At 42.5% G+C, this 23,096-nt stretch overlaps 3 protein-coding genes across 3 annotated transcripts; 2 read left to right on the top strand and 1 right to left on the bottom strand.

Annotated features, from left to right (window-relative positions):
• Positions 1 to 337: 337 nt before the first annotated feature.
• Positions 338 to 5,924, bottom strand: si:dkey-75a21.2 (uncharacterized protein LOC794385 homolog). Its single transcript, XM_046410202.1, has 9 exons — positions 5,749 to 5,924; positions 5,288 to 5,488; positions 4,960 to 5,060; positions 4,336 to 4,605; positions 3,166 to 4,141; positions 2,345 to 2,558; positions 2,041 to 2,160; positions 1,731 to 1,814; positions 338 to 1,646 (listed from the first exon to the last, which is right to left on the bottom strand). Exons 1-9 carry the CDS (start codon positions 5,815 to 5,817, stop codon positions 1,228 to 1,230), a joined length of 2,454 nt encoding a protein of 817 aa, XP_046266158.1. The 5' UTR covers positions 5,818 to 5,924; the 3' UTR covers positions 338 to 1,227.
• Positions 5,925 to 6,665: 741 nt separating this feature from the next.
• dlat (dihydrolipoamide S-acetyltransferase (E2 component of pyruvate dehydrogenase complex)) lies at positions 6,666 to 14,392 on the top strand. Its single transcript, XM_046409753.1, has 14 exons — positions 6,666 to 7,109; positions 8,090 to 8,191; positions 8,271 to 8,395; positions 8,621 to 8,780; positions 9,776 to 9,902; positions 10,029 to 10,222; positions 10,333 to 10,468; positions 11,087 to 11,154; positions 11,581 to 11,694; positions 11,996 to 12,103; positions 12,206 to 12,324; positions 12,829 to 12,991; positions 13,096 to 13,232; positions 13,330 to 14,392. Exons 1-14 carry the CDS (start codon positions 6,855 to 6,857, stop codon positions 13,457 to 13,459), a joined length of 1,938 nt encoding a protein of 645 aa, XP_046265709.1. The 5' UTR covers positions 6,666 to 6,854; the 3' UTR covers positions 13,460 to 14,392.
• A 2,008-nt stretch (positions 14,393 to 16,400) lies between these two features.
• On the top strand, positions 16,401 to 21,375 carry zgc:165604 (uncharacterized protein LOC792578 homolog). Its single transcript, XM_046409754.1, has 7 exons — positions 16,401 to 17,144; positions 18,079 to 18,233; positions 18,527 to 18,593; positions 18,747 to 18,878; positions 18,996 to 19,151; positions 19,803 to 19,925; positions 20,022 to 21,375. Exons 1-7 carry the CDS (start codon positions 17,003 to 17,005, stop codon positions 20,219 to 20,221), a joined length of 975 nt encoding a protein of 324 aa, XP_046265710.1. The 5' UTR covers positions 16,401 to 17,002; the 3' UTR covers positions 20,222 to 21,375.
• Positions 21,376 to 23,096: the final 1,721 nt, after the last annotated feature.

Raw genomic sequence — 23,096 nt, 5'->3', positions numbered from 1 at the left:
TGTGAGAGAGAGACTGTGTATGTGTGTGTGTGTGTGTGTGTGTAAATGCCAGCAGAACAGTGGTTAGAGCTGTTTTACTTGATGCAGGAAAGTGCTCAGTGTTAGGAGACCTGTATAGCAACAGACTGAAACTTTTCACACACATTTTCCCTCTTTTGTGCCCGTTTGGGCTCAGTGTGCTTGCCTTCACTAACACGCCAACAGAAATAAGCATCTGTCTAATTTTAAATATGACCCACTTGAATGCCATAACTGCCTGTACTGTAAAATATACAATTTTCTGGTGAAATGGTTATTTAGCATGTTTTAGGTTTTACAAAATATGGATACAGTCTGATTTAAAAAACAAAAAAGGATTTATTGAATGTTAGACAGGCATTTTGAAATAAATAGTTTTGAAAAAAGATGTCATTGTTCCAGTTTTTATTTTACCTGACAGACCTTCTGACCCTACAGTAGATGGTGGTCGGCACACTCGCCAGATATTTACTGATATCCATAATTAAAGATATCTGTAAATCACAGATTTCTTTAATCCACATTTTAACTAGTCAGAATAACATTTTGACATGCCAAAATGAGGCAGTGATTGTTACTGGTACTATAAGTTGTGCAATAAACTGATTTGGGATCCTAAACCTTGCGGTGGTTTACTTATCTGTGACAGCCTTTTCAAAGGTGAAAGCCAGCCATATTTGCTTGACTGACCTGCATGAAATGTCAGACAGCAGTGTGTTTGACACAGCCGCTATAGGAAGAGAGAGCAAATTTGTCATTATTTAATTTTAATAATATTTTTAATAACTGGATTATGACCAAATAAATTATTGGCTACAGCAGCCACTGTCCAGCAGACTGACAATCTGTGCAGACTCAGTGATCTTCCAGCATCATCAGTTATCAGTTAAAATACACTCAACTACATAAGTCAAACTAAACAATTATCAATAGTGATGACAATGTTGCTCACTTTTGTAGGTTTGTTGGTATCCAGTTTCCAACAGACAGTAAATTCAGCTGTGACAAAAACACAAATGTTGGATGTGTCCTGACTCATTTCGGACAAGAGGAACAGGTCATTGATAGCAGGGATTTACAGTCGAACATGAGAGCTGTAGCTGTGTATAGATCTGTATGAGGAACTATGGACCACTATGTACAAACAGGGAGGGGACGATCAAGTGCACTGAGGCCCAGTGGCCAACCTCTGGGTAGGGTGGGGACTTATTAGTTGATCCCCCCAAGGCACATGCTTTCCTCCACACAGTGCACAACTGAATGAATCTGAGCACTTGGGTTTGTCCCAGTTCTTCCATAGAGATGCTCCGTTCTTAACAGCTTCGGTGGTTGTCCACTGTTCAGGACCCTCCCTCCATCCAAAGACGTTTTGTTGCTCAACACAGCAGGCAGCTGCACTCCAATTTGTGCAGAGGTTTGAAGGTAGGGCAACTGTCTTTTGCACCCTCTGGCCTTTGTTTGGAGAGACTTTCCAAATGAGGAGAGAGCTGAAATCATGGCACTGTCTGTTTTGATGTTTTCATAAGTCTCAACAAATGAAGTGATGGAATGAGTGAAATCAGGGTTGTCCAGCTTCTTGTTGATGTCCAGGAATATGCTGTTCAGCCTTTCCTTGAGGTGCACTTCACCTGGTAAAAGGATTTGTGGAGAGTTTTATCAATATACTCTCCTCTCAAACATAAGAAATATTGCACATAAAAGTCTTATTTTACCGGAATCTGTCTCCACTGATGCATTTGGTTGCGTTTGGATCAGTGATGACTCCATTGGCTGTTGCATGATATCAGCATCAGTGTCTCCAGAGAAAGACAGAAGAAGTCAGCCTTTTGGGGTTACAACTGTGTGCTTTGTAGCACTGCAGTCACTCATCTTGGTTTGGAGCAGGGCCAAATCGTTTAACAGTTAGCCAAAGCTCCAAACAGACTAGTGCTTGACTAATTCTTACAAGTAACAGAGAGAAGCAACACCCAAAGCATCTGAAACGGTCTCAATGTCCTGGTGACTGTGGAGTCACTGGCTTACCTGTGTCAGGACAGCAGTATATTTCACTTGTGGGAACTTGTGCAGCTCTTTCACACGGAGATGTGTTTTTCAGCACTATTGTCGGAAACCGTCCGGAACCATCTTCTGGAACGTCCTTCCCTGTTAGAGGAAAAATGCAGTGGTTTAATCTTAGCTAAGAGCAACTTGTTTCTTCTGATCTCATTCACACCACACGCTTCAAAGGTTACTGACTTGTATATGTCCATATATATACTAGTTAGGGAACAACTGAAACTGGGACACCATGGGAGGGTCTCGTCGATAAAGACTAGACTAAACTTACCTGTGGCAATCTGATAGCACAGCTTCCGTGTTTCTGGTGACAAGCAATGCGAGAAGCTGTCAGTATGTCCAAACATCCTGGCAACCGCACTTTGATGCTTACAGTGTCCACCCATAATCCCTGCTGGGCACGTGCAGCAACCGATGGCCACGTCAACATGGTAGGACACTGTGGCATTTGATGAGTTTGTCACGATGTAGTTGTCTTGATCTTCCTGTAGCATTGGCATTGCAAAATGAAGAGGCAAAGTCCATTTTAGAATGTGTGGAACTACATCTTCACCCAATACATTCCATCATGCCTTTCTTTTAAAGGAGTACTATGCAGGATTTGTTGGCTGCAGTTTGTAAACACACCATTCACAGGCGGCTCCTCCTCCCCGGCTCAACGAGTGAGCGAGAGAGAGCAGCGGTGGTTGAGTGAGCTAGAGAGTGAATGAAGAGAGGGAGCGGCGTTAGCGAGAACAAAGCAGTGGATCCGCACCAGAGTTTCACTGACAGCTTTCACATCAGAGAGGCATTACTTTTGTACGAGTGTAAAGATTGCTCTTTAGGAAAATCCTGCATAGTATACCTCTGACATACATTAGGAACGCAAAAATGAATCAACCAATCAAATCTCTAATTCACACAGCATCCACACTGGCTCTTTTACGATTCAGTTTAATACCCTTGATTTACATTGAAGACAATAACGGTCAAATATTTTTGGCCCAGCGTAAGCTAGAGCTAACTAACTTAGCACAGTGTTAATGTTAAAACAGCCCTATTTTAAGCTAATGTCTGGTCTCAGTTGTACATCTGCATGCCACAGTAGTGTACCTGCACAATGGAGTGTCTCCCGAGATCCTTTATTTTCAACATTTTCTTAAGAGGAGTCTGTAGCCGGTTGTTGGCGATGTCTGTGAGGCGGCGGATGTAATGTGCCTCCATCCTTGTGACGACAAAGTTCACCAACTGCGTCACATTGTAGGACTTCAGTCGGTGGAGAACCTTCTCTTTTACCACCCCCATGGCACTTTCCACATAGCTGTTGATATGGTTCCCCCTGGTGGGCAGTTGTGCCTGCAGGCAGATGGCCCACTCCTCTCGCCGCTTGAAAACCTCCTGCAGGTGTTGCACAAACTTTGGGTGCTGTGAAGCAATATGGTCCTCCATCAGCCTGGTGTAGACTTCCGTGAGTGCCGCTGGTGTTGAAGCATACACCAGATCTCTGAAGGACTTTAGGAGGAGGGCCCGGTGCTGCTTGGGAACCTCATTTGAGCTGCTCCACAGTAGTCTCCACATGGCCCGAAGGAGGTGAAACACGCAAAGGACCAACGTGGCTTCGGGGAATGCCTCATGCAGTGCCTGTCTGAGTGCGGGGCAGTCATCAGTCATGACAACAAGAGGCCCCTCCGGGTGGCCAAAGAACCTGTCAGGGGGAAAGACAGTCTGTAGCAGCTCCATGGCAGTTGAAATGGTTGCCTGGGTTTCAGACGTGGTGATGAACACACCCAAAGGCAAACCACCAGCTGGGGAATGGGTAAGGAGTAGGAAAAGGTGGTGATTAAGGCGTCCACAATTCCCTGAGGAGTCCACAAACACCATCTCACTGCTCTCTCTTATCCTGGCATGGACCCTCCTCATCATTGGGGTGCATATGGCAATCACCAACTGATTGTCAGTGGTTTTGTACATCCTGGCACAGACATCCCCTTGCTCCTTGTTGTAATCTTCAAGAGTTTGTTCTAGATCTTTGAATATTTCTTCCCCTGCTGCTGCATTGTACGCTTTTTTGAACAGTTTGTAGTATAGTCTGCAATAAAAAAAAAAAAAGAATGTTCCAGTATTTAAAATCTTAACATTTCAACTGAATTTCATAGAAACTGTAATATATGTTGGGATATTATAAAGGGTTTATTTAAATATATTGATTCATTTTTCTTGCTTTAGGATAATTCAGATTAAACAAATACAAGACATTTGTGACTGACTGGATTAGTCACTCACCTGTAACAAAACTGCAAATCTGGACAGACAGAACGATCTGCAGCAGCATACACATAGTTGTCCTGTTCCTCCTTTTGTAAATCATACTTAAGTACTTTTAGCGCAGATGAAGGCGAGTGACCACTTTCAAATAGCTTTTTCAGCTTTTCAATGGTTTCTCCTGAAACTTCTCTCCTTGTCATGACTTCAGCAGATGAAACCAGATGGTTGTGCTCATTGCGTAAGTTGATATGAAAGAAGAGTCCCTCCTTCATGTGAGGATCTCCGGATCTGAAATGAGTAACAGTAAATCAGGCAAACAATAACAGCCAAAATAATAAGGCAGGTGTTGCTAAGACATTTGTTATACATATTATTGTTCTTTGTTCAGTGACAACTGGCTGACTATTCAAGGGAGATCAGAAATACATGTGCTGTGATCCTATTGCAAAAATACTGAGAGAAAACAGAAAGCTTGTTTATTTTAAGTTATTTCCTTGAATTCCTGCATGGCTGCCAACAATGACTTTTTACACAAAGTGAAGTCACAAAGGTGTAATAATCTGTTACCACGAAAGACTGACTGTGAGCCTTTAAAAAACAAAGCCCCCCCAAAAAAACCAAAAACAAAAACAAACTACTGACCTCGACTTCCGTTCTCCACATTCTGGGTGCCTTTTCAGGATCAGGAACAGAGTAGCAGGGCAAGAATTGTTCTTTTTTATCGTCCTGCACCTGTAGTCCACCTGTGTCACGTCACAGCAAAAGTCAGGCATAGCAAATGAAGACAATTTTAAACATAAAGACAGGTATACAAGCACGTACTGATACGTATTGATCTATACCTTTAAAAGTCTTCTTTCTTCACCTAAAAAATAACTGCTCTCCTACGGACATCCTCAATGAATGTTAAACTGAGGGTCACGTGGTGTAATCATAAGTGTGGACGGATGATTGTGGGACTAATACTTACTCGATACTTGTTGTAGCGTCCAACATTGGGGTACGTTTTAGACGTTCGCCATGTGAAGCCTGAGGAACTCTGGAAGTCTTCAAGCCATTTCTTTGCCTCTTTCACACTGGACAGCTTCAGTTTTAAGGCTGCCTTGAAATTGTTCTCTCCTATCGTCTCATAGCTGCAGACAGTGTGGCTGTATTGTTGCGGCAATAGTTTCTGTAAAAACAATCCCCCCCTCGACTTCAAAGAATGTAACGAACATCTTAGCGAGCTATCACAACACTATAACCATGGTTTGAGGCTTACAGTAGTACCACAGTCTGTACCACATTATCGTAACTTTCTAAGTGGCTTTCCCAACTTTAGCTATGAGCTAACAAGACAGACAGCCCTCTGAGGTTTATTGTATTCACTTTTTACAAGCAGTTAGTTGCGTTAGCTGACGAGCAAAGACACACAGTGTACACAACCCTCACCTCCAAAATCATCAACGACTGGTCCTGGTCTGTCGCTTTACTGCAGGTCTTGCACCACGCGTTGCGCATAATAATAATTAACACTTTATTTAAATACTTAATACATAAATAAGTGCTTCGTCTTGACGACTGCTGCTGCTTCTTCTTCTTCTTCTTCTTCTTCTTCTTCTTGGAGCTTCTGTTGAGGTTAGTAAACAACGAATTAGCGCATCACTGCCCCCAACTGGTACGGCGTGCGGATCGTAATGTCAAGTTCATAAAATACTCATATCTTTTCAGTCATTTAAATCTAAGTTACTAAAATATGATTCGATTTGAACCATATATTTTAGATCGAAGTGTACTTTTATCTTTACGAGGTTTTGAATGGGTTGTTTTTCTTTTTCCTCACATGTCTGTGATAACTTGCTCTACTGGTTCCTCTAGCACACAGTAGTCATACTTCCTGTATTAGGCTACATTTTCCTATTCTGGACAGTGTACTGTTAAGTCTATTGTGTTCAAATCTAAGTCTTGATATTATTGTCTCATCTATGCTGTTTGATTCGTCCCACACACCCCATTTAATGAAAATTTATGCCTGTATAGTGTGTGAATTAAAAATAATAATATTATGAAAAGGCAGCAGAGTCCATGGCTCATAGACGCATATAAAATATTTGACTGTAAAAAATGTGTTCTACTGTCAAATATTTGACTGCCACCGCGCGGTCGCTGATGTAGTTGCAGTACAATATTTATCCAGAGTTTTTAGTTTGAACAATCAGGCTTTGGATTGATGCTTTATCGTTTTTTAAAAAAAATATTATTATTCTATTAACCTTGGGTGGGTTTGTAAGTTTATGCAGAGTGCTGCTGTTTATTTGATTGAAATTTGAACGGCCAACGTTTACGACACATCTTTCGAGGGACGGCAGGACAAGCAGGAGAGACGTAAAGCGTTGTGTTTTGGACTGGAGGAGGTCATTAGAAAGTGAGGAGTGAGCAGGCTACGGGCCGGTTATCGAGGCGTAGAGACCACACATTCGGTGCCAGCGTATCTCTGATGCCGGTGTAAGACAAATCCATTATTTAACAGCTCTGTGTAGTGTTTCAACCGCTGCGAAATGCTTCGTCTTATCCTGCGGCTCAGGCCGTCCGCCGGGCTCCGCTGTCCCCGTGCCCTCCCTGCTGGGCCTGTTGCACTCGGCTCCCGCTCCGTGTCCGGAACCGGCTGTCTGAGGAGACTTCACTGTGTAGCGGGGTCCCGGACCGTATCTTTGGGCTCCGGCCTCAGCCACAGAGGGACTCTGCTGCGGTGTCCCCAGCTGACAGGAAGCTGTCAGGGCGTGCGTTTCTACAGCCTGCCGCCGCACCAGAAGGTAACGTTTCCCGATGAACCTTCTGCGAGGTTGCCGACGTTCCTGCTAGCATGACCTCCTTAGCTAGTTTTAGACAGCGCTGTGATGTCTGTCACTCCTGGCACTTGTTAAATAAAGCTGTTGCATGAGTTTGAAACTATAATGTGAAATCCGCACATACCGATTTTCATAGCCATAAATCATCATCAAAGCAGTGATTGCGTGTCAAGTGACACCATTGGAAGTTGGTAAACTGTCATTTTATTCAGGACGAAAGAAAAACTAACCATCTGAATGTATTGGACAGTTTCAGTGAACATGACTCAGATCCAGATGAAGGCGCTGCTGTCTGTCTGTAGCAGCGTGCATGTAAACAGCACAGAAATGATGACGGTGACTTGGACGTTCATATAGAAATTGCAGGACTCTTCACTTGGCATTAGATTTTCTTTTTCCCCATGCGTCATATTTCGTTTAAATTCATCCCTCAGATATTATTTCCATTAGTGACTTGTCTAGTGCTTTGGGCCACGTCCAAACGGCACACTCATGCAGGTTTTGAGTATATGCTGTTTAACTGAGTATTCTTTTGGTTTGATTTTTTCAGTTTGCCGGTGACACTCTTGTCCCATAATGTAGTGCACAGAAGAATGTCGATCTGTTTCTCCTCTTGGTGGCACTTTTGCATGTAACATGCTGTCGGATGTTACATGACCTTGAAAGACTCTGTGAAGCATTACAGATGTGGCGAAATGCGCTGGATGTGGGTCACTTATTGAGCAAGAGTATAAGGTGATGGTGACGTAGCATCTGCAGTTACAACACCTGGCATTTGGCAGCATTCGCTGTGCCCTATCAGGAAACCCCACTGAGGTCATCCTCTAGCACTCTTGAATTAGATGTATTTTTCTGTGATGTTTGTTGGACCACCTGTTGAGATATGAAACTTTCTCATGACTCTATGATTCCTGAACTCCTGGAATTTGTTTCCTGTCCATCAGGTGGAGCTTCCTGCGCTGTCGCCCACCATGCAGACAGGAACGATTGCTCGCTGGGAGAAGAAGGAGGGAGACAAAATCAGTGAGGGTGATCTTATAGCTGAGGTTAGGAGCCATCTGTGTTCCCATGTTATTGTAGGAAATTTTCTTGGCACATTTTTTTCAAGTATTTGCATCTTTGTAGGTGGAGACTGACAAGGCCACTGTTGGCTTTGAGATGCTAGAGGAGTGCTATCTTGCAAAGATCCTGGTTCCTGAGGGAACCAGAGATGTCGCCGTCGGGGCAGTAATCTGCATCACGGTTGACAGGTAAGGGTCTGTGCTCGGCAATGTAAAATACAGCGTGAAATCCAAGGTGACATCGCTATATAATTGTGTTTACGGAGTAAAATGGATGTCCGATTTAAATTATCCTGCAATAGTGTTCTCCTTAATTTAAAGCCAGGGGATCACAACTCTCCTGTCACAGTCTAGACGTGTTTGTGCTTTGTGTGAACGCACGCCTAATGTCTGTGTGTGTAATTTCCCCTGCAGCCTCGACCTCATCCCAGCCTTTAAGGATGTAACGCTGGACTCGATTAAAGCAGCTGGTGCTGGTCCCTCGCCGGCTGCCTCTGCTCCTCCTCCTCCCCCTGCTCCTGCTGCCACTGCTCCTCCTGCAGCTCCGGGCAGCTCTTACCCCACACACTTGAAGGTAGGTGTGTTCTCACATAAACATAGCACAATCAGGTGTGGGAGGATGTTCGCGGTTAGGGTGTGCTGTAGCCATAACTGTAGTTTTATCAGGGTCGTTTCCTGATGTTCTGTATGTGATTGGATCATTGTGTGCCTTCTCCATGGTAAGGCTGAGCAGCAGCATGGACTTATTCTGTGACATTTGCATTTTTTTGTTCAAAATCCTCTCAAGTTTCTCCTAAAATTTGCACCCCTATGTGTAGATTGAGACGAACAGGCTGTGTTTGTGCATGTTGAATGACAGGATAAAGTTGGAAATGATCTTTGCCCTTTTTAAATGGTAATATTAATTTATTATCCACGTGGAATTATTGAGAAAGTTGATTGGACCTTCATATCTGTAGCTTTTGTCAGTTGTAATGAGGCAAATCAAATCAAAGTGCCGCTGTTTAATAGCAGCGCCATATTTTGTTTTAAATTAAGTAGGGCAGTAATGACAAAAGAGCGTTTGTATTGCATAGTCCTCCTTATGTTGTGTGAGCAGTAGTGGTTTTATGGCGAGTCAGTGAGCTGAATGGCAGAAAGACAACTTGTGACGCTTTGTTTGTAAAAAGTGGGAATGTTTGCAATTGTTTTGTGGTTTTTGTTGCTTGGGCATCTCTTCTCACTCCCATCTCCATTTCATGTTCAGTTGTGCATTTTGTCATTGTTGCTGAGAGTAAATCGTCATCATCAGTGGAAGTCATCATTATATTTGGGCAGGAAAAATGATATTCCAATTTAATCAGAGGTGTCATTAATAGTATTTTATTCAGATCAAATGTCCCTGGCCAGACTCAAAGTTCAGATGTCACATCATTTAGACCCTTTAGGATTGCTGTGATCATCTTTGAGCCTTGACAGGAGTTATCAACAGTTTGCTGTGCCAAGTGGTCAGTCTGGAATCTGGAGAGATCACACACCCACGCCACCCCCTGTCTTGACTTCTGGCACTCATGTTTGTGTGTGTTACAGATCACACTTCCTGCCCTGTCCCCCACCATGACGATGGGAACGGTGCAGCGCTGGGAGAAGAAGGTGGGAGAGAAGCTGAGTGAAGGAGACCTGCTGGCTGAGATAGAGACTGACAAGGCGACCATCGGTAAACCCAAACTGACTCTGACACCTCAGCTCTGTGCACTGTGTTATCGCTTTACTTCACATGCGGACAGCAGGACAGGTGAAGCTCACCTTGCTCACCATGTCTCTTTCATGTGTTTGTGTGTAGGCTTTGAGGTGCAGGAGGAGGGGTACTTGGCCAAAATCATGGTGCCAGAAGGAACACGGGATGTTCCCTTGGGAACACCACTCTGCATCATTGTAGAGAATGAAAGTGACATTGCTGCCTTCAAGGATTACGTAGAGACTGGAGTGGCAGACGTTTCCACCCCACCTCCACCTCCACCTCCAGCTCCAGCACCGGTGAGACACACATAAAGCTTTTACTTTTAAATGTAAGTGCTGACAACAATGCGCAGCGGTTTTCAGATGCCTTGTACATTGATGATGTTCTGTTTGTGTTTATGTTCCAGGCTGCAGCTCCGGCAGCTGCAGCACCCAGTGCTGCTCCTGCAGCACCTGCAGCACCCAGGAAGGGTCGCATTTTTGCCAGCCCTCTCGCCAAGAAACTTGCAGCTGAGAAAGGAATTGACCTGGCGCAGGTCAGCGGTAAGTGATCAAGACGCAGTTAATCACTGGACCTTTTAACACCTAAACCTCCATCGCCATGCTCGCGTCGTTTTGAAGCCGAAGCTGGTGGTCATAAAATGTACACAAATGGCAAACTACAACTTGTTAATTAAAACAGTTTTAGTAGAATCAAAAATAAATAAAGCACTGTTTGTAAAGACTGCTCTGCAGGCAGCTGGTGCTTGTGTAAAGCACTGTTTGAAAAAGCTGTCAGACCAAATGTCAGTTTAAGCATTTGGTGTCCCCGGCACCCCATGTGCTTCTGCAGCTCATTTTGTTTTGTTGCGTTGTTTTTTTCCTTTTTCATGTTCTAATGACAGCCTGCCAGAACGTTTTGTAATTGGTCCAAAGGTCTGAATCATCCAAAAATATGTTTTCACACTGTAAACCAACTGAACCATGGCTCAGATCAGACTGATCACGTTTTTTTTTTTTGTTTTTTTTTTGTTGCTCACTGAGGTGTCACACATTTTGGTTTTGCTCAGACTAAAAACTCTGGACCAAATGAGATTGGGATATAAGAGTCCACTCACATCTATAAAGCTGGGAGCTCGACATAGCAACGCTAAAATATCTAATGAACTGTTTTCCGTTCAGGCTCCGGTCCGGATGGACGCATCACCAGGAAAGATATTGACAGCTTTGTTCCACCAAAGGCTGCACCTGTAAGTGAAGCTCACATTTTTTCCATAATTCAGTTTTTATATGAATATAATAATGTATAGCTAAGACAATTTGTTGTGTAATTGATTCTTTATTATTTCTTCCATGAAGTAAAAAAAAAGCCAAATATTCTGTCTTGAGCTTCTAAAATGAAGCTGTTTTCTCCTCTTGTGTTCTTTGGGTTTTGGGTTGTTGTTTGGACCAAATGAGTGATTTGAAGATGTCTAATTGCATGAAATTATTAAGAAAATTTTTCACATCATGGATGTTATTTATATTTCAGTCTTCATGTCTTCTACCCTGGCAAGATAAATGCGATTAGAGTTTTTATGATAGTTTTGAACACTCAAAAGGTTGGTGTCTTATTGTATGTGCCTTTGGGTTTTGTTGCAGTGTTGTTTTTAAATGCAAATCGTTTCCACTGACAGGCTGTAGCTGCTGCTCCCACTTCAGCTGCAGCTCCAGCTGCTCCTGCACCTGCTGCAGCTCCAGGTGCACCAGCCGGGACCTTCACCGACATCCCCATCAGCAACATCCGCAAGGTGAGAGCAGACACACACCTGCACTTTTGGTGGTCCTTTGTGTTCAATGACGACTTTCTTTTTAGCTCAAACTCCCGTTGACATGCTCCTCCCACACAGGGTTTGCTTCTGATGTATTGAACGCTGTGAGCGAAACGTCCTCAGGGCTTTTCATAGTGTAGCTCTGTTATCTCAAAACCTGCGATTCCACATTTTGCCCTGAAGACTGGCGCCCACGCATTTACCAACACTGATCGACTAATAGACTTCATTCGTCCATGATGAATTATAGATCAAAGCTGTGTGTGGATCTCTCCTGCAGGTGATCGCTCAGAGGTTGATGCAGTCCAAGCAGACCATCCCCCACTATTATCTGTCTGTAGATGTTAACATGGACCAAGTGCTGGAGCTTCGGAAAGAACTCAATGCTGTAAGTTTTTGCTTTGGAATGAAAGAGGGGAAACGTTTGAACTAAGACAATTATTACCTGTGTCCTTTTTTTTAAAAAAACAATCTGACCTTCTTTCTGCAGGAAGTGAAAGCCCAGAATATCAAGCTCAGTGTGAACGACTTCATTATCAAAGCCAGCGCTCTGGCTTGCCTCAAGGTTCCTGAATGCAACTCATCCTGGATGGACACGGTCATCCGCCAGTGAGTTAACACGCATGAACATGCCTATCCAATGTGTGACGTGTTGTTTGGTTCCAACAGACCATAAACAGGAAGCATGTTCTCTTGGTTTGTAGCCCTAGTAAGCTTTCATTTACAGATTAATTTATTTAACCTGTCTTTGTTGTTTGCTTATTCAAGTTTTTCTTTTTTGTTTGCACCTTCTTCTGTCTGCATCAAAACTTTTTTCCTGTAAAATGTAAATTCAAGCTACATCAGTCATATCCGTGGTCCAAATGATTGAATGCATCAGTGTTTGGGTTCAAGTGCACATTGGAATTGTTTAGTCATTCAATGAAGCAAAAGATCAACAAACAGCAGTATTGTTAAATTAGGGTGATACTGTGATCTTTTCGTACTTTCGATCTCTGGAAGTGTAGCTGCACTGTTGTGCCAGTAGAGGGCACTCAAAGCACTGATAAAGTCACATCGGCCACATTTCTGTCCCGTGTTCAACAGTATTGACTTATTTTCTTATTTTTCCAGGAATCATGTGGTGGATGTGAGCGTAGCAGTGAGCACAGCCAGCGGCCTCATCACGCCCATAGTCTTTAATGCCCACACCAAAGGACTGGCAGCCATTAGCTCCGACGTATCGGCTCTCGCTGCCAAAGCGAGAGAAGGCAAACTGCAGCCACATGAGTTCCAGGTACAACACATAATCTCATCCTGTGGATAGTTTTCATCTTATCTAGTGAACCAGCAAATTGAAACATCCTGCTTCATTGTCTATTTTTTTTTTTTTCCCACCAGGGAGGTACGTTCACAATCTCTAATTTGGGGATGTTTGGCGTCAAGAACTTCTCAGCCATAATCAACCCTCCTCAGTCCTGTATCCTCGCCGTCGGAGGCTCAGAGAAACGGCTGATGCCTGCTGATAACGAGAAAGGGTGAGTGAGTTACAAACTTATAACAAGTTGGACAGGCAGCCTTTCAGAACAATTCAAATCTGACACTGTGTGTGTGTGCGTGCGTGTGTTTTCACAGGTTTGACGTAGCGAGCATGATGTCAGTGACGCTGAGCTGCGACCATCGGGTGGTGGATGGGGCAGTCGGTGCACAGTGGCTCGCCGAGTTCCGCAAGTTCCTCGAGAAACCTGTCACCATGCTGTTGTGATTGGACTGTACTGCTGTTTAAAACTGCAGCAATAGGCTGAGGCCCCTCACTGAAGAGATCTGATTGGTCTAAGCCCGCATGGATCCTCCTGTGAGTGGCCAGCCTGCCACCAGGTCACTCCCAGTTACCCTGAAGGGGTTGAGGCAGAGCTCACTCCGCTTACCCGTCTGTCTCCCTGTTTATCTTCTCTCTCTCTCTCTCTCTCTCTCTCTCTCTCTCTCAGTCATCTTCTATTTATTAAGGGCCCCATCTCTGGAGAGACCTGAATTAGGTATAATTTATCCTAGAATAGAAACATACATCACTAAAACATTGACCATGTTTTACAAACGGAAGTGTTACTTGTCCAGCCAGCGGGCATATTTATCCCAAAGCTTCTGTATGTATGCGTGTGTGTGTGTGTGTGTGTGTGTGTGTGTGTGTGTGTTACTACCCACTTTCATCTGTGATTCTGTGTAAAAGCGATAAAGAAAAGTGGGAGTGTGACTATCTGTGGGCCTTGTCAGTTAAAGGGTTATGATTTTTGTCTGCTTGCAGAAGTAAACTTTGAGACACACTGAGCCCACATATACACACACACACACACACACTTACACACAAACCTGACACTGTTCTGTGGCCACACACACACAATTGAAATATTTAGTGTGTTAAATGTGTATGTTCCTCACTGTGGGACAAACACAGTGCTGTATATATATGGGTGTGGTAGTAAGCTCTGATGAAGCCTCACCTTGTAATTCAATATCTGTACAGTCCTGAATGATAACAAATACTCTTAGAGGAAGTACTCCACGGTTTTGCCAATTCTCTCTCTTCAGTTTTATTTTCTAGTCTCAGAGTAAAACACGTTGAAATATTCTGTTTTACAGCTGGAACGCACAAAGCTGGTGCTGATGTTATTTGTTGTTTCAATAAATCGGGAGAAGTCAACCTTGTGCCACAGGCTCTTTGGCTTAGAATTAGACTTCTTGTAAGGACCCAGATGAAAGTAGGTAGGAATGTAAAGAGTACTTACAATGTGATCACACAGAATCTGCAACAATTTGGAAGTTTGTTTAAAACAAACAAACAAAACAAGTCTGACACGTTCTGCCTTTTTGTTTATTAGTGCTGCGATATCTCAGCCTGCAGTTAATCTCTGTGTGTGTGTGTGTGTGTGTGTGTGTGTATTTTCTCACATATCTGGGTCAGCAGCTGATTCACTTACCCCCCCCCCCCCCCCCCCATAAGAAAAATCCATAGCATCTAGTATCGTGTATTTAAATGAAAGGAAGAGAAGGAGAAGCAGACCAGCTTGTATAGTCAAAAGGGACATGGCTGACCTCCTCAAGGTGACATGATAAAAGGTCGAATTTGAAAACCTGAAAAGGTCACATGTTGCTTTGCTGCTCTCACCTCAAGAACCTTTTTGCTTTGGCTCCGTTTCGACTTGAACCTCTTACTTTTTTTTTTTTTTTTTTTTTTTTTTTTTTTTAGATACTTTCTTACACTTTTTTTTCTGCTTCAACACTCAGCTCATCTGGCAGCAGGATTATTGGCGACTGTCTGTCGAAAATCAAAAATCACCATAATGCTCACGTGTGAATCCTTTTCGTCATGCTCCCATGTTGGACTCATCAGATGTCGTGGGAGAAGAGGTACTCAGATAGGATTCAGTAAAAATTGGAATAATCTTAATTATTTGATACACTGCTGGTTATCGTAACTCACAATAATGCATCACAACTATTTGTTTTAATCGTCTAAAGTAATAAATGCGAAGTATCTGGTAAAGCTGTAAATGTAGTCGAGTAAAAAGTGAAATATTTCCCTCTGTGATGTGTGCAGTTGAAGTACAAAATGTCTTAATGCCTAAGTACTCAAGTGCAGGTACCTCATTTGAGTAAATGTACTTCATAACTTTCCACCACTGATTAAATCTGACAAACTGTGTGACTCCACTATGTGATGTCTGGTTATCTAAACTGGAACGTGATTGGATGATCGCTGGAGAACTCGGCAGGCAGATCGACTTATGTGAGTCACGAATAACTAACACATTTTATGTAAATCCATCAAAAGCAGCAGTGATGACAAAGTTGTGTTTAGCCCATAGGTCATAACGAGCTGATGTCCTTATCAGCAGACCACTCGCTTTCAAGTGTCAAAAACTAAACTTTGAACATTTCCTCACATTTGTGACAAGACGACCTCGGCTCCTCGGCTGCCTTGAATCCATGAATCATCATACGCAGAGGAGAGTAAAACAACCTTTTTGTTTTTGGATAGAAACAAAGTACTGATTTGGGGGCTCCACCAGGAAAGACAGGCTTCTGGAGGAATTTCTTCAGATTTTTATTTGTGTCATGTGCATCATGTGCTTTTTGTTTCTTATTTTTTGAATAATGAAGCAGCTCTGACTGAAAGGTTTCATTCTTCCTGTAGATTTTTCTTTTTTATATTCACACTAACTCAGAAAAACTTATTGTAGCCATGAAAGTTTGAAGCTGGTCTTTCAGCATTTAGATGTGCTTTGAGTAGAAATGAATGATCCCAAATTAGTTGTTGGGTTCACAATCTTGAGAAACCAACAAGTGGAACACACTTTTGCTTAGTGAAACAAGCTACACTTTGAAGAAAAAGTGAGAAGTGGCAGATGACTGGAGCGTATTACCCACAACACTGTGAGAGAGCAACATGAGTGGAGAAACCTTAAAAATCTTGGAAAGTTTCAAGTTCACAAATTAATCAGTCAGTTTTTGTATTAATTGAATCGACATTCAGTCTATACCTTAAAATGTAAATGTAAAAAAAGGTAAGTTTTTGTGTTTTGTCCAAGCTGCGCCCCAAAACCCCAGAAATTATTAGATATACAGATTCAATATGAAATAATGAAAGCATCCCATCCTCATGTCTGAGATGTTGGAATGATAAATAACTTAATTAAAAATTAAAAAAAACTTAAGAAATTAATAATTTCTAGAAAAGTGTTGTGGATTCATTTTCTGCTGGATACCTTATGGATAAGTCTATTAATCATTCCAGTAATTAAGAAAAGTGACTTTCATCCTCAAAGTGAGGCTGTGTAGCTTTCGGATGTAAAAAGTTTTGCTGCTGCAGCCTCACTATGTCTGATCTGATCGTTAGCTTGTGATGGCTAACGTTAGCTGACAGGAAGTCCTCAGTGTAGTCTGCCTCAACAGAAGCTGACCGCCATGCACCACATACTGTATGTCACCCTGCAGCATTATGGGATCTCATACCTAATGGGTTGTTTGTGTTCTGTGGAGCAGCTGCGGTTACTCGCGTCGCACTAACTAATTAGACTACAAGCTGACCTGTTATTGACTGCACACTGGAGAAACAGATCATACTGCTGTGTCCAGACTTGTTAGTTCCAATATGGGCAGTTAATAAGACTTAATAAAAATCCTTCTGCGGTCATTTCAGTTTGACAAACATATTTTTCCACCCCCCGCAAACAGACAATGACAGGTAAGAATAAAGTGAGGGTGAAAATAAAGGAGGGTGGGGTTGGTTGCATCGCTCAATAGATTAATCATGCATGCCTGGTTTTTTGGCCACCAGCTTGTATTCAAGGGGAAAGAGGGCTGCCTCTGTCCGTGTTTCCTCTCAGCCATGGGCTCCTCTGCAAGATGGATGCTGTGGACCCTGTGTGTGTGTTTCAGCCCTCTGGAGAATGGTGAGTGGGTCTGTCTTAAGCTTTGCTACAAACTGAGTTAGACGAGAGGAAAAATACTGGACACTTTGTACACATTGCTATGACTTCAAGTGATCTGAGGGATATGCAAAGCTGCAAGTGGAGCTGTATGTTTGTTCATTTTGTTTTTCTGTTGTAAACAGAGGGACTTCAGACCCTTAAAACCTACAGTATGGACCTGAGTGTGTCACACAGACCCTCAGTGCTGAGAATATTCATGTCTGACTGTGAGATTGCAGATTTGTTTTGACAGCCTACTAAAAGTGTCATTTGTAAACATTGCTGACAGTTTAACAGGTTAGTCAGGTACATTTTTTTTTTCCAAACCAGAGATGTGAGATTGTACAGACAAATTACCACATGTAAGACTGATGAGCTAACGATTTCATTTGTGCGCTTATTTCTTAATTACGTAATCAGAAATTGCCCCTGAAAAACAGCCTATTTTAAATTTTGGTTCTATCCAATAACGCCTATGTTTGTCATTTTGAGTGTCATAACTTGAAAGGGTCTGTAAAGCCTGACGCTTTACAAACTGCCGATCTACATGGAGACAATGTCGGGAATTGACAGTATGTTTTCATGAACACGTCCCAGTGAAGTGGGCTGTTGTTCCGCTCAGTCTGTGACGAGTTTGGCTCAACCTCAAATCTGTCAAGTGTAATTAACGACTAATATGCACGCTGAATTCCCACACACACACACACACACACACACACACAAAAGGCCTGGGGATGATGGGGGTTTGGAGGGGGGGGGGTCATTATTTCAGTAATGAAGGAGGAGAGGGAGGAGCCCTGCAGTCTGCTCATCAACTGAGAAACTAGGGACGTTAAAAGCAGAATAAAACATGCAAATATTTTAAACAACTTGTACAGTTATTGTTTGACCTGTTCTATCCCGTCTATTGACACAGTTGCACTCAGGGTCACCATGAGGGAATCCAGTCTAAAGGTGGTTCAGGGTGATTTTGTGGTCCTGCCCTGCTCTTTCTTCACCTCCAGCCCTCTTTCCAGACTCAATGTCATTTGGACTCTGGCTCCTTTCTCCAGTCCAGATGCCCCAATCCAGGTCTGAATCCCAACACACACCTCTGACAGACTCCCTCAACGAGCTGCAGCCTTACAAACTGACCGTACATCTGAGCTATTCTTGAAGGTGGTTTGCATTTTTATGCATTTTTTAAAATCACTTCTGCACTGGATGTTGGTAAAAGTAGTAACAACTTCCCAGAAGATTCATGATCCACATTAAAGCCAAAATCAAAGTGCAGCATAGAATAGCTTCTGTGAAACCCAACAAGCCTGTCTGTATGTACAGTATGTGGTCTGAAACTGCTTATTAAGAGCTGTTCTCGCTCACAGGTGATTGTGTACGACCATGGACAGGTGATCGAAGATCCAACCCTCACTGGCAGGGTGGGCTTTACAGGTAAGACACCCAACCCCTTTTTTGAACTGTGGCCTTATTTAATTCACTTCTCAACTGTAAAAAAAAAAAAAAAAAAAAAAAAAATCAAAGGATGAATTTAGAAATTGATGAAAGGATAAAAATACGGTGATTTTATGTAAACCACAATTGTAGGTATACCCTGGAGTGCAGACATTGTCCTGAATGACACACGTGTATCAGATGCTGGTATTTACCGCTGCATGGTCAACAACCCGCCCGAGACCGCAGATCCTGGCATAGGAGAACTGGAGCTCAGCGTTCTGGGTGAGTGTTTCACATACTGTCCAGTTCTGTCAGAGGAAGCCAGTTCAGTGGTACTTACACATATGAAGCAATTCATCATTTACCTTTAACGAACCGATCTACTCATTATTTTTCTAGCGCCACCTTCGCTGCCTGCGTGCCAGTGGGACGGCGACATTGAAATGGGAGGAAGTGTCACGCTGTCCTGCTCAGTGGCAGAGGGCGTCCCCACTCCAGAGATCCGCTGGGATAAACTGAATCCGGAGGAAATCGCACTTCCCATCAACATGGAGGGTCAGTAACACACCGCTCGTGTACATCATTAAGTGTTTGTCTCAGACCTTAAGGACCCTTTTGCAGAATCATAATCTTTTTGTTTTTATTATTTTAAAATCTTCTGAAAGATGTCAGAGAATTATTTATGAAATTGTTCATAACATTCAATTTGTCTTCCACAAATTGAATTTTATAATGTGTGGAAAATTTGTATTGGATTTCAGTACTTTCCTCATTTTGAGTGTGATAAAGCTGCATCAAGCAGCTTCAGTGCCTCTAAAAAGTATTTACCCGCACCTTGCCTTTTTTTTTTATGTAAGACAATCACACCTCAATATGAAGTGACAGTTAAAGGGGCACTCCAGCAATTTTGTATTGTTGGGGATATCAGAAGGGACTGTTTTAAAAAGAGTTAAAAGCACAGCAATAGAAGCTGAAATATCATTACTTTCATTCGCTACTACGGATTAAAGTAAAAAATAACAAGGAAAAACTGGATCCAAGACTTCCCATAAAGCAGCTGGATGCTGTCTTTAATTTGACCCCCTGCTCCTGCATCTTAAATGCCATTTCAAACCCAAAGTCTCAAGACGTTAAAGTCTCAAGCCCAGGCGGAGATAACCCCCGATAACATCAGTAGGACATCATCAGGGTCTTTCTGTCTCTCAGGGGATCTGTCAGGCTCCGTCCAGATTGTCAACGTGTCCTCTCAGACGTCCGGCCTGTATCGCTGCTCCGCCACAAACCTCCTGGGAACAGAGAACTGCTACGTCAATCTGTCCATCTACAGCAGTGAGAGCCTGTTTGATCACCCGTTAACTCTCTCTGCCTTTTTCCGCTGCAGCCAGCTAAATGATTTCAGTGATGGTTTTGTGTTTTTTCCCGCAGCCCCAGGCAGCTCCTCAGGCGTTCTGCAGGGTGTGCTGCTCACCTTGTCCATGTGCCTGGTGCTGTTGATGCTGCTGGTGCTCGTGCTGTGGCTCCATCGCACGGGACAGGACGGGAGGAGGTGGAGCGAGGGCAAAGAAGAGGAGTGTTACAATGAGATACGGTACACTCCGTCTCTGATGAAGCGCTCCTTTGTCTGACGTCTCAACGTCCGTAGGAATTAACAAAACGAAAAACGAGAGAGAAAAGAAATTCTCCAACCCTGTTGTCAAATAAGACCTCCAAGACTCTTTGCTTCATGTAGAGAATTAATTTTTACAGCCTAATTCGTGCTCCCTGCATACTACTGCATCACTGTACAGCATCACAAGCTTAAAAATAAATGCAGTTTCCCGTAGGTGTGGTATTTTATTTACATGACGTGATAAAAACAGGATCCCTTGGCTTTAATCATCTATCCAAAAATACACCTCAAGACAAGCCTCCATGTTGAGTTTCAGTATCCTGACCTTAAAGTCCTCACCTCAAACCTAAAGCCTTTGAATTTGTCAAGCCCTAAATAAGAAAATACTCTGAAAACATCTTCTGCGCTTGTACAATTCGATCTTAGTCTCTTTTGGCCAAACATCAGCATGATCTCTATCTCTGAACAAGCAAACATGTCGATGCTTCAGATGGAGTCGTTCACCATGGTCTGTGTCGAATCTTTAACAAAAACACCTATTTGGATCAATAATGCTCACTGTGTCGATGACAAGTACTGCAAGGACCTGAATGTCAGATGAAGGAGGCTGTCAGGTCTGTTCTCTGCTGGCAGAGACAAACCTTAAACAAATGTGGTCAACACGCTCAGTTTCTAACCAGAGATCCTTTATCTGTACGTATTCCTGTTAATATTTTAAAGTTTTTATTTTAGATAATTACTGTGCACTGAGTCAGAGGTTAAGAAGGTTAATTGCTTGGTGAACAGCAAGTTAGCTGATTCACAGCACATGACCACTGGGTCATTTGAATACAGAATACACGGCACTGCAGCACCACTGTAGGGTGTTTAACATTATATTTTAAAGGAAAGTACAAATTAAAAGCCAAATCTTGAAATTCTCCAGACTAAAAAAAATAATACTAATTAAAAAAAAAAAAAACAGGTAAATGAAATCACTCAGAGCAGCTGATTTGCAAACAAAGACACAAAAACCTTTAATTTAAATAGGAGGAGAAAAAAAAAATCACATAAAAAAACTGTACAGAATATTGAACATCGACTTAAATTTCTTAAATAAAAAGACCCCTCTCCCAAAAGAACTAAAAATAAACGATAAACAAAGTGGGATGGTGTATGATACATTTTGTGCAAAAGAAGTATTAACTGATTCTTCCCAAACTGCACATTTCAATGTGAAGAGTGTCTCTCTTCACTCAGCTCTCCCCTCTGATGGGTAAACACAAGAGTCCCTCCCCTAAACCTCAACAATAGTGTCTTAAATGTAAAAGAACCCAAAATTCAATAATAATAAAATAGATTTATATTTTAAATATATATTTATATATGAAACATGCTGTACATAATTTCAGAGATTGAGAAATCCCTTTTTATTGACACCCAGGTCTGTCTGTGAACTTGTGCTTTCCTCACTCCCAGCAATGAAACTAATGAAGTAATAAAAATGACAACACTCCCTGCTGCTTTGGATGTAAGATGAATGAGGAGAAAAGAAAAACAGAAAACAGCACTGATCAGAACGTCTCTGTTTTTCCTGAGTCGAGGGAGATGCTAACGTGTTTTTGAGAGGGGTACTGACGCGCTCCTGTCGTAGCTTCTTCACAGCCGAGACTGACAGAAATCTCAGAGCTGCTAAAAAGATTTTTTTAAAAAAACAACCAAAAACAAAAAAAGCTTTAAATGGTGTGTCCCTTGTTCAGATGTTGTTAGAGGAGTTGAAAGTGGGGTGTGGGTTTTAACAGCATGCAGTGTGCAGAACACATTTTAACCCAGAGAGTAAAACCCTGTAAAGGGGGCATCGCCTGTAATGTCAGCGTGATCCCAGTACTCAACCTGTCTTGACATTTATTTCTTTTTAATCCCCCTTTCAGTTTTCCCCCTTTGGCCAAAAAGTCTTCCCACAGAAGAAGTCAATTTCTTTCCTGTTTTAGACCCTGAGAACGCTGGCCTTCTTTCAAGTTTCCTACAGGGAACACTGCTACCGAGAGGTTGTTTGGTGAGAGAGCGAGCATACAAGGTAGTCTTCTGGTGAGGCGATGCTTTAGCTTTTCAGAATCATTCAACCATTGCAGGCGACTGGCAACGTGGGTTGGGGGTGCAAAGCCACTGGACCTGTGGAAACATCTGCGGCCAACTTCTCGTCTTTCCCATGCTGCATGATCTACTTCAACCCCCTATCAGTGTTTCACAGTAGTGGAACAAAAGAGTGCAAGAGTGGGAAAGAAACCAACTTAAAGTGACTTCTCAGGAATATTTCCAGTTATGCTATACACTTAAAAAAAAAAAAAAAGAAAGGAAAAGAAAACAGCCAGCCACTGGTGAGATGATAAAAATGTGAGGACACCAAACAAACTGAGGGAGAGGTGGGTGGGTGGGGGTGTGGTACAGTTGACAGAAGGCAGATTTCCAATTCGATACATCAGCACACCATATTGACAAATCTCGTTAAAGATATCTGTAAGACAATATTAATCAAATAAATATTCCACCTTTGCTTTCAGTATTTATTCAACTTTGTTGATTTCCAACTAAAACGCTGGATTTAACTGTGGTAGAAACAGCAGTAGTAGTGGGTATATTAGTAGTAGCAGGAGATGCAGAAGCAGTAGTATAGTAACGTGAGGCGCCATACTGCAGGCAAAGAAACCAGAGCTCCCCACACAAAGCAGAGGTGGGTCCCTGCTATTGGAAAAGTCATGAGCTGAGTGGATCTGTTCAGAGAGGGCGTCATTGATCGGTCATCCAAAGAAAACAAACTCAGTGCGCATTAAACACTGAGGAACTCTTGCTTCTTCAAGTAAAAAAAAAAACAACAACAACAAAAAAGGACATTCCACTCATCAAAAAAAAGG

This window comes from Scatophagus argus, chromosome 14, assembly GCF_020382885.2.
Source record: "Scatophagus argus isolate fScaArg1 chromosome 14, fScaArg1.pri, whole genome shotgun sequence".
Classification (NCBI taxonomy): domain Eukaryota; kingdom Metazoa; phylum Chordata; class Actinopteri; family Scatophagidae; genus Scatophagus; species Scatophagus argus.
Note: the sequence above shows the minus strand (reverse complement) of the source record. Positions and strands in the feature narration are given on the sequence as shown.

Bases quoted from the DNA above. Each gene is read 5' to 3' on its own strand.
- zgc:165604 (XM_046409754.1), top strand. From the start codon at position 17,003: ATGCATGCCTGGTTTTTTGGCCACCAGCTTGTATTCAAGGGGAAAGAG. The intron at 17,145-18,078 runs GTGAGTGGGTCT...CTATTGACACAG, and splicing joins TTTCAGCCCTCTGGAGAATG to TTGCACTCAGGGTCACCATG. The intron at 19,926-20,021 runs GTGAGAGCCTGT...TTTTTCCCGCAG, and splicing joins CAATCTGTCCATCTACAGCA to CCCCAGGCAGCTCCTCAGGC.
- si:dkey-75a21.2 (XM_046410202.1), bottom strand. From the start codon at position 5,817: ATGCGCAACGCGTGGTGCAAGACCTGCAGTAAAGCGACAGACCAGGAC. The intron at 4,606-4,959 runs GTCAGTAGTTTG...TACTCATTTCAG, and splicing joins TGTGGAGAACGGAAGTCGAG to ATCCGGAGATCCTCACATGA. The intron at 1,815-2,040 runs GTAAGCCAGTGA...CTTTCTCTGGAG, and splicing joins ATACTGCTGTCCTGACACAG to ACACTGATGCTGATATCATG.
- dlat (XM_046409753.1), top strand. From the start codon at position 6,855: ATGCTTCGTCTTATCCTGCGGCTCAGGCCGTCCGCCGGGCTCCGCTGT. The intron at 8,192-8,270 runs GTTAGGAGCCAT...GCATCTTTGTAG, and splicing joins AGGGTGATCTTATAGCTGAG to GTGGAGACTGACAAGGCCAC. The intron at 10,469-11,086 runs GTAAGTGATCAA...TTTTCCGTTCAG, and splicing joins TGACCTGGCGCAGGTCAGCG to GCTCCGGTCCGGATGGACGC.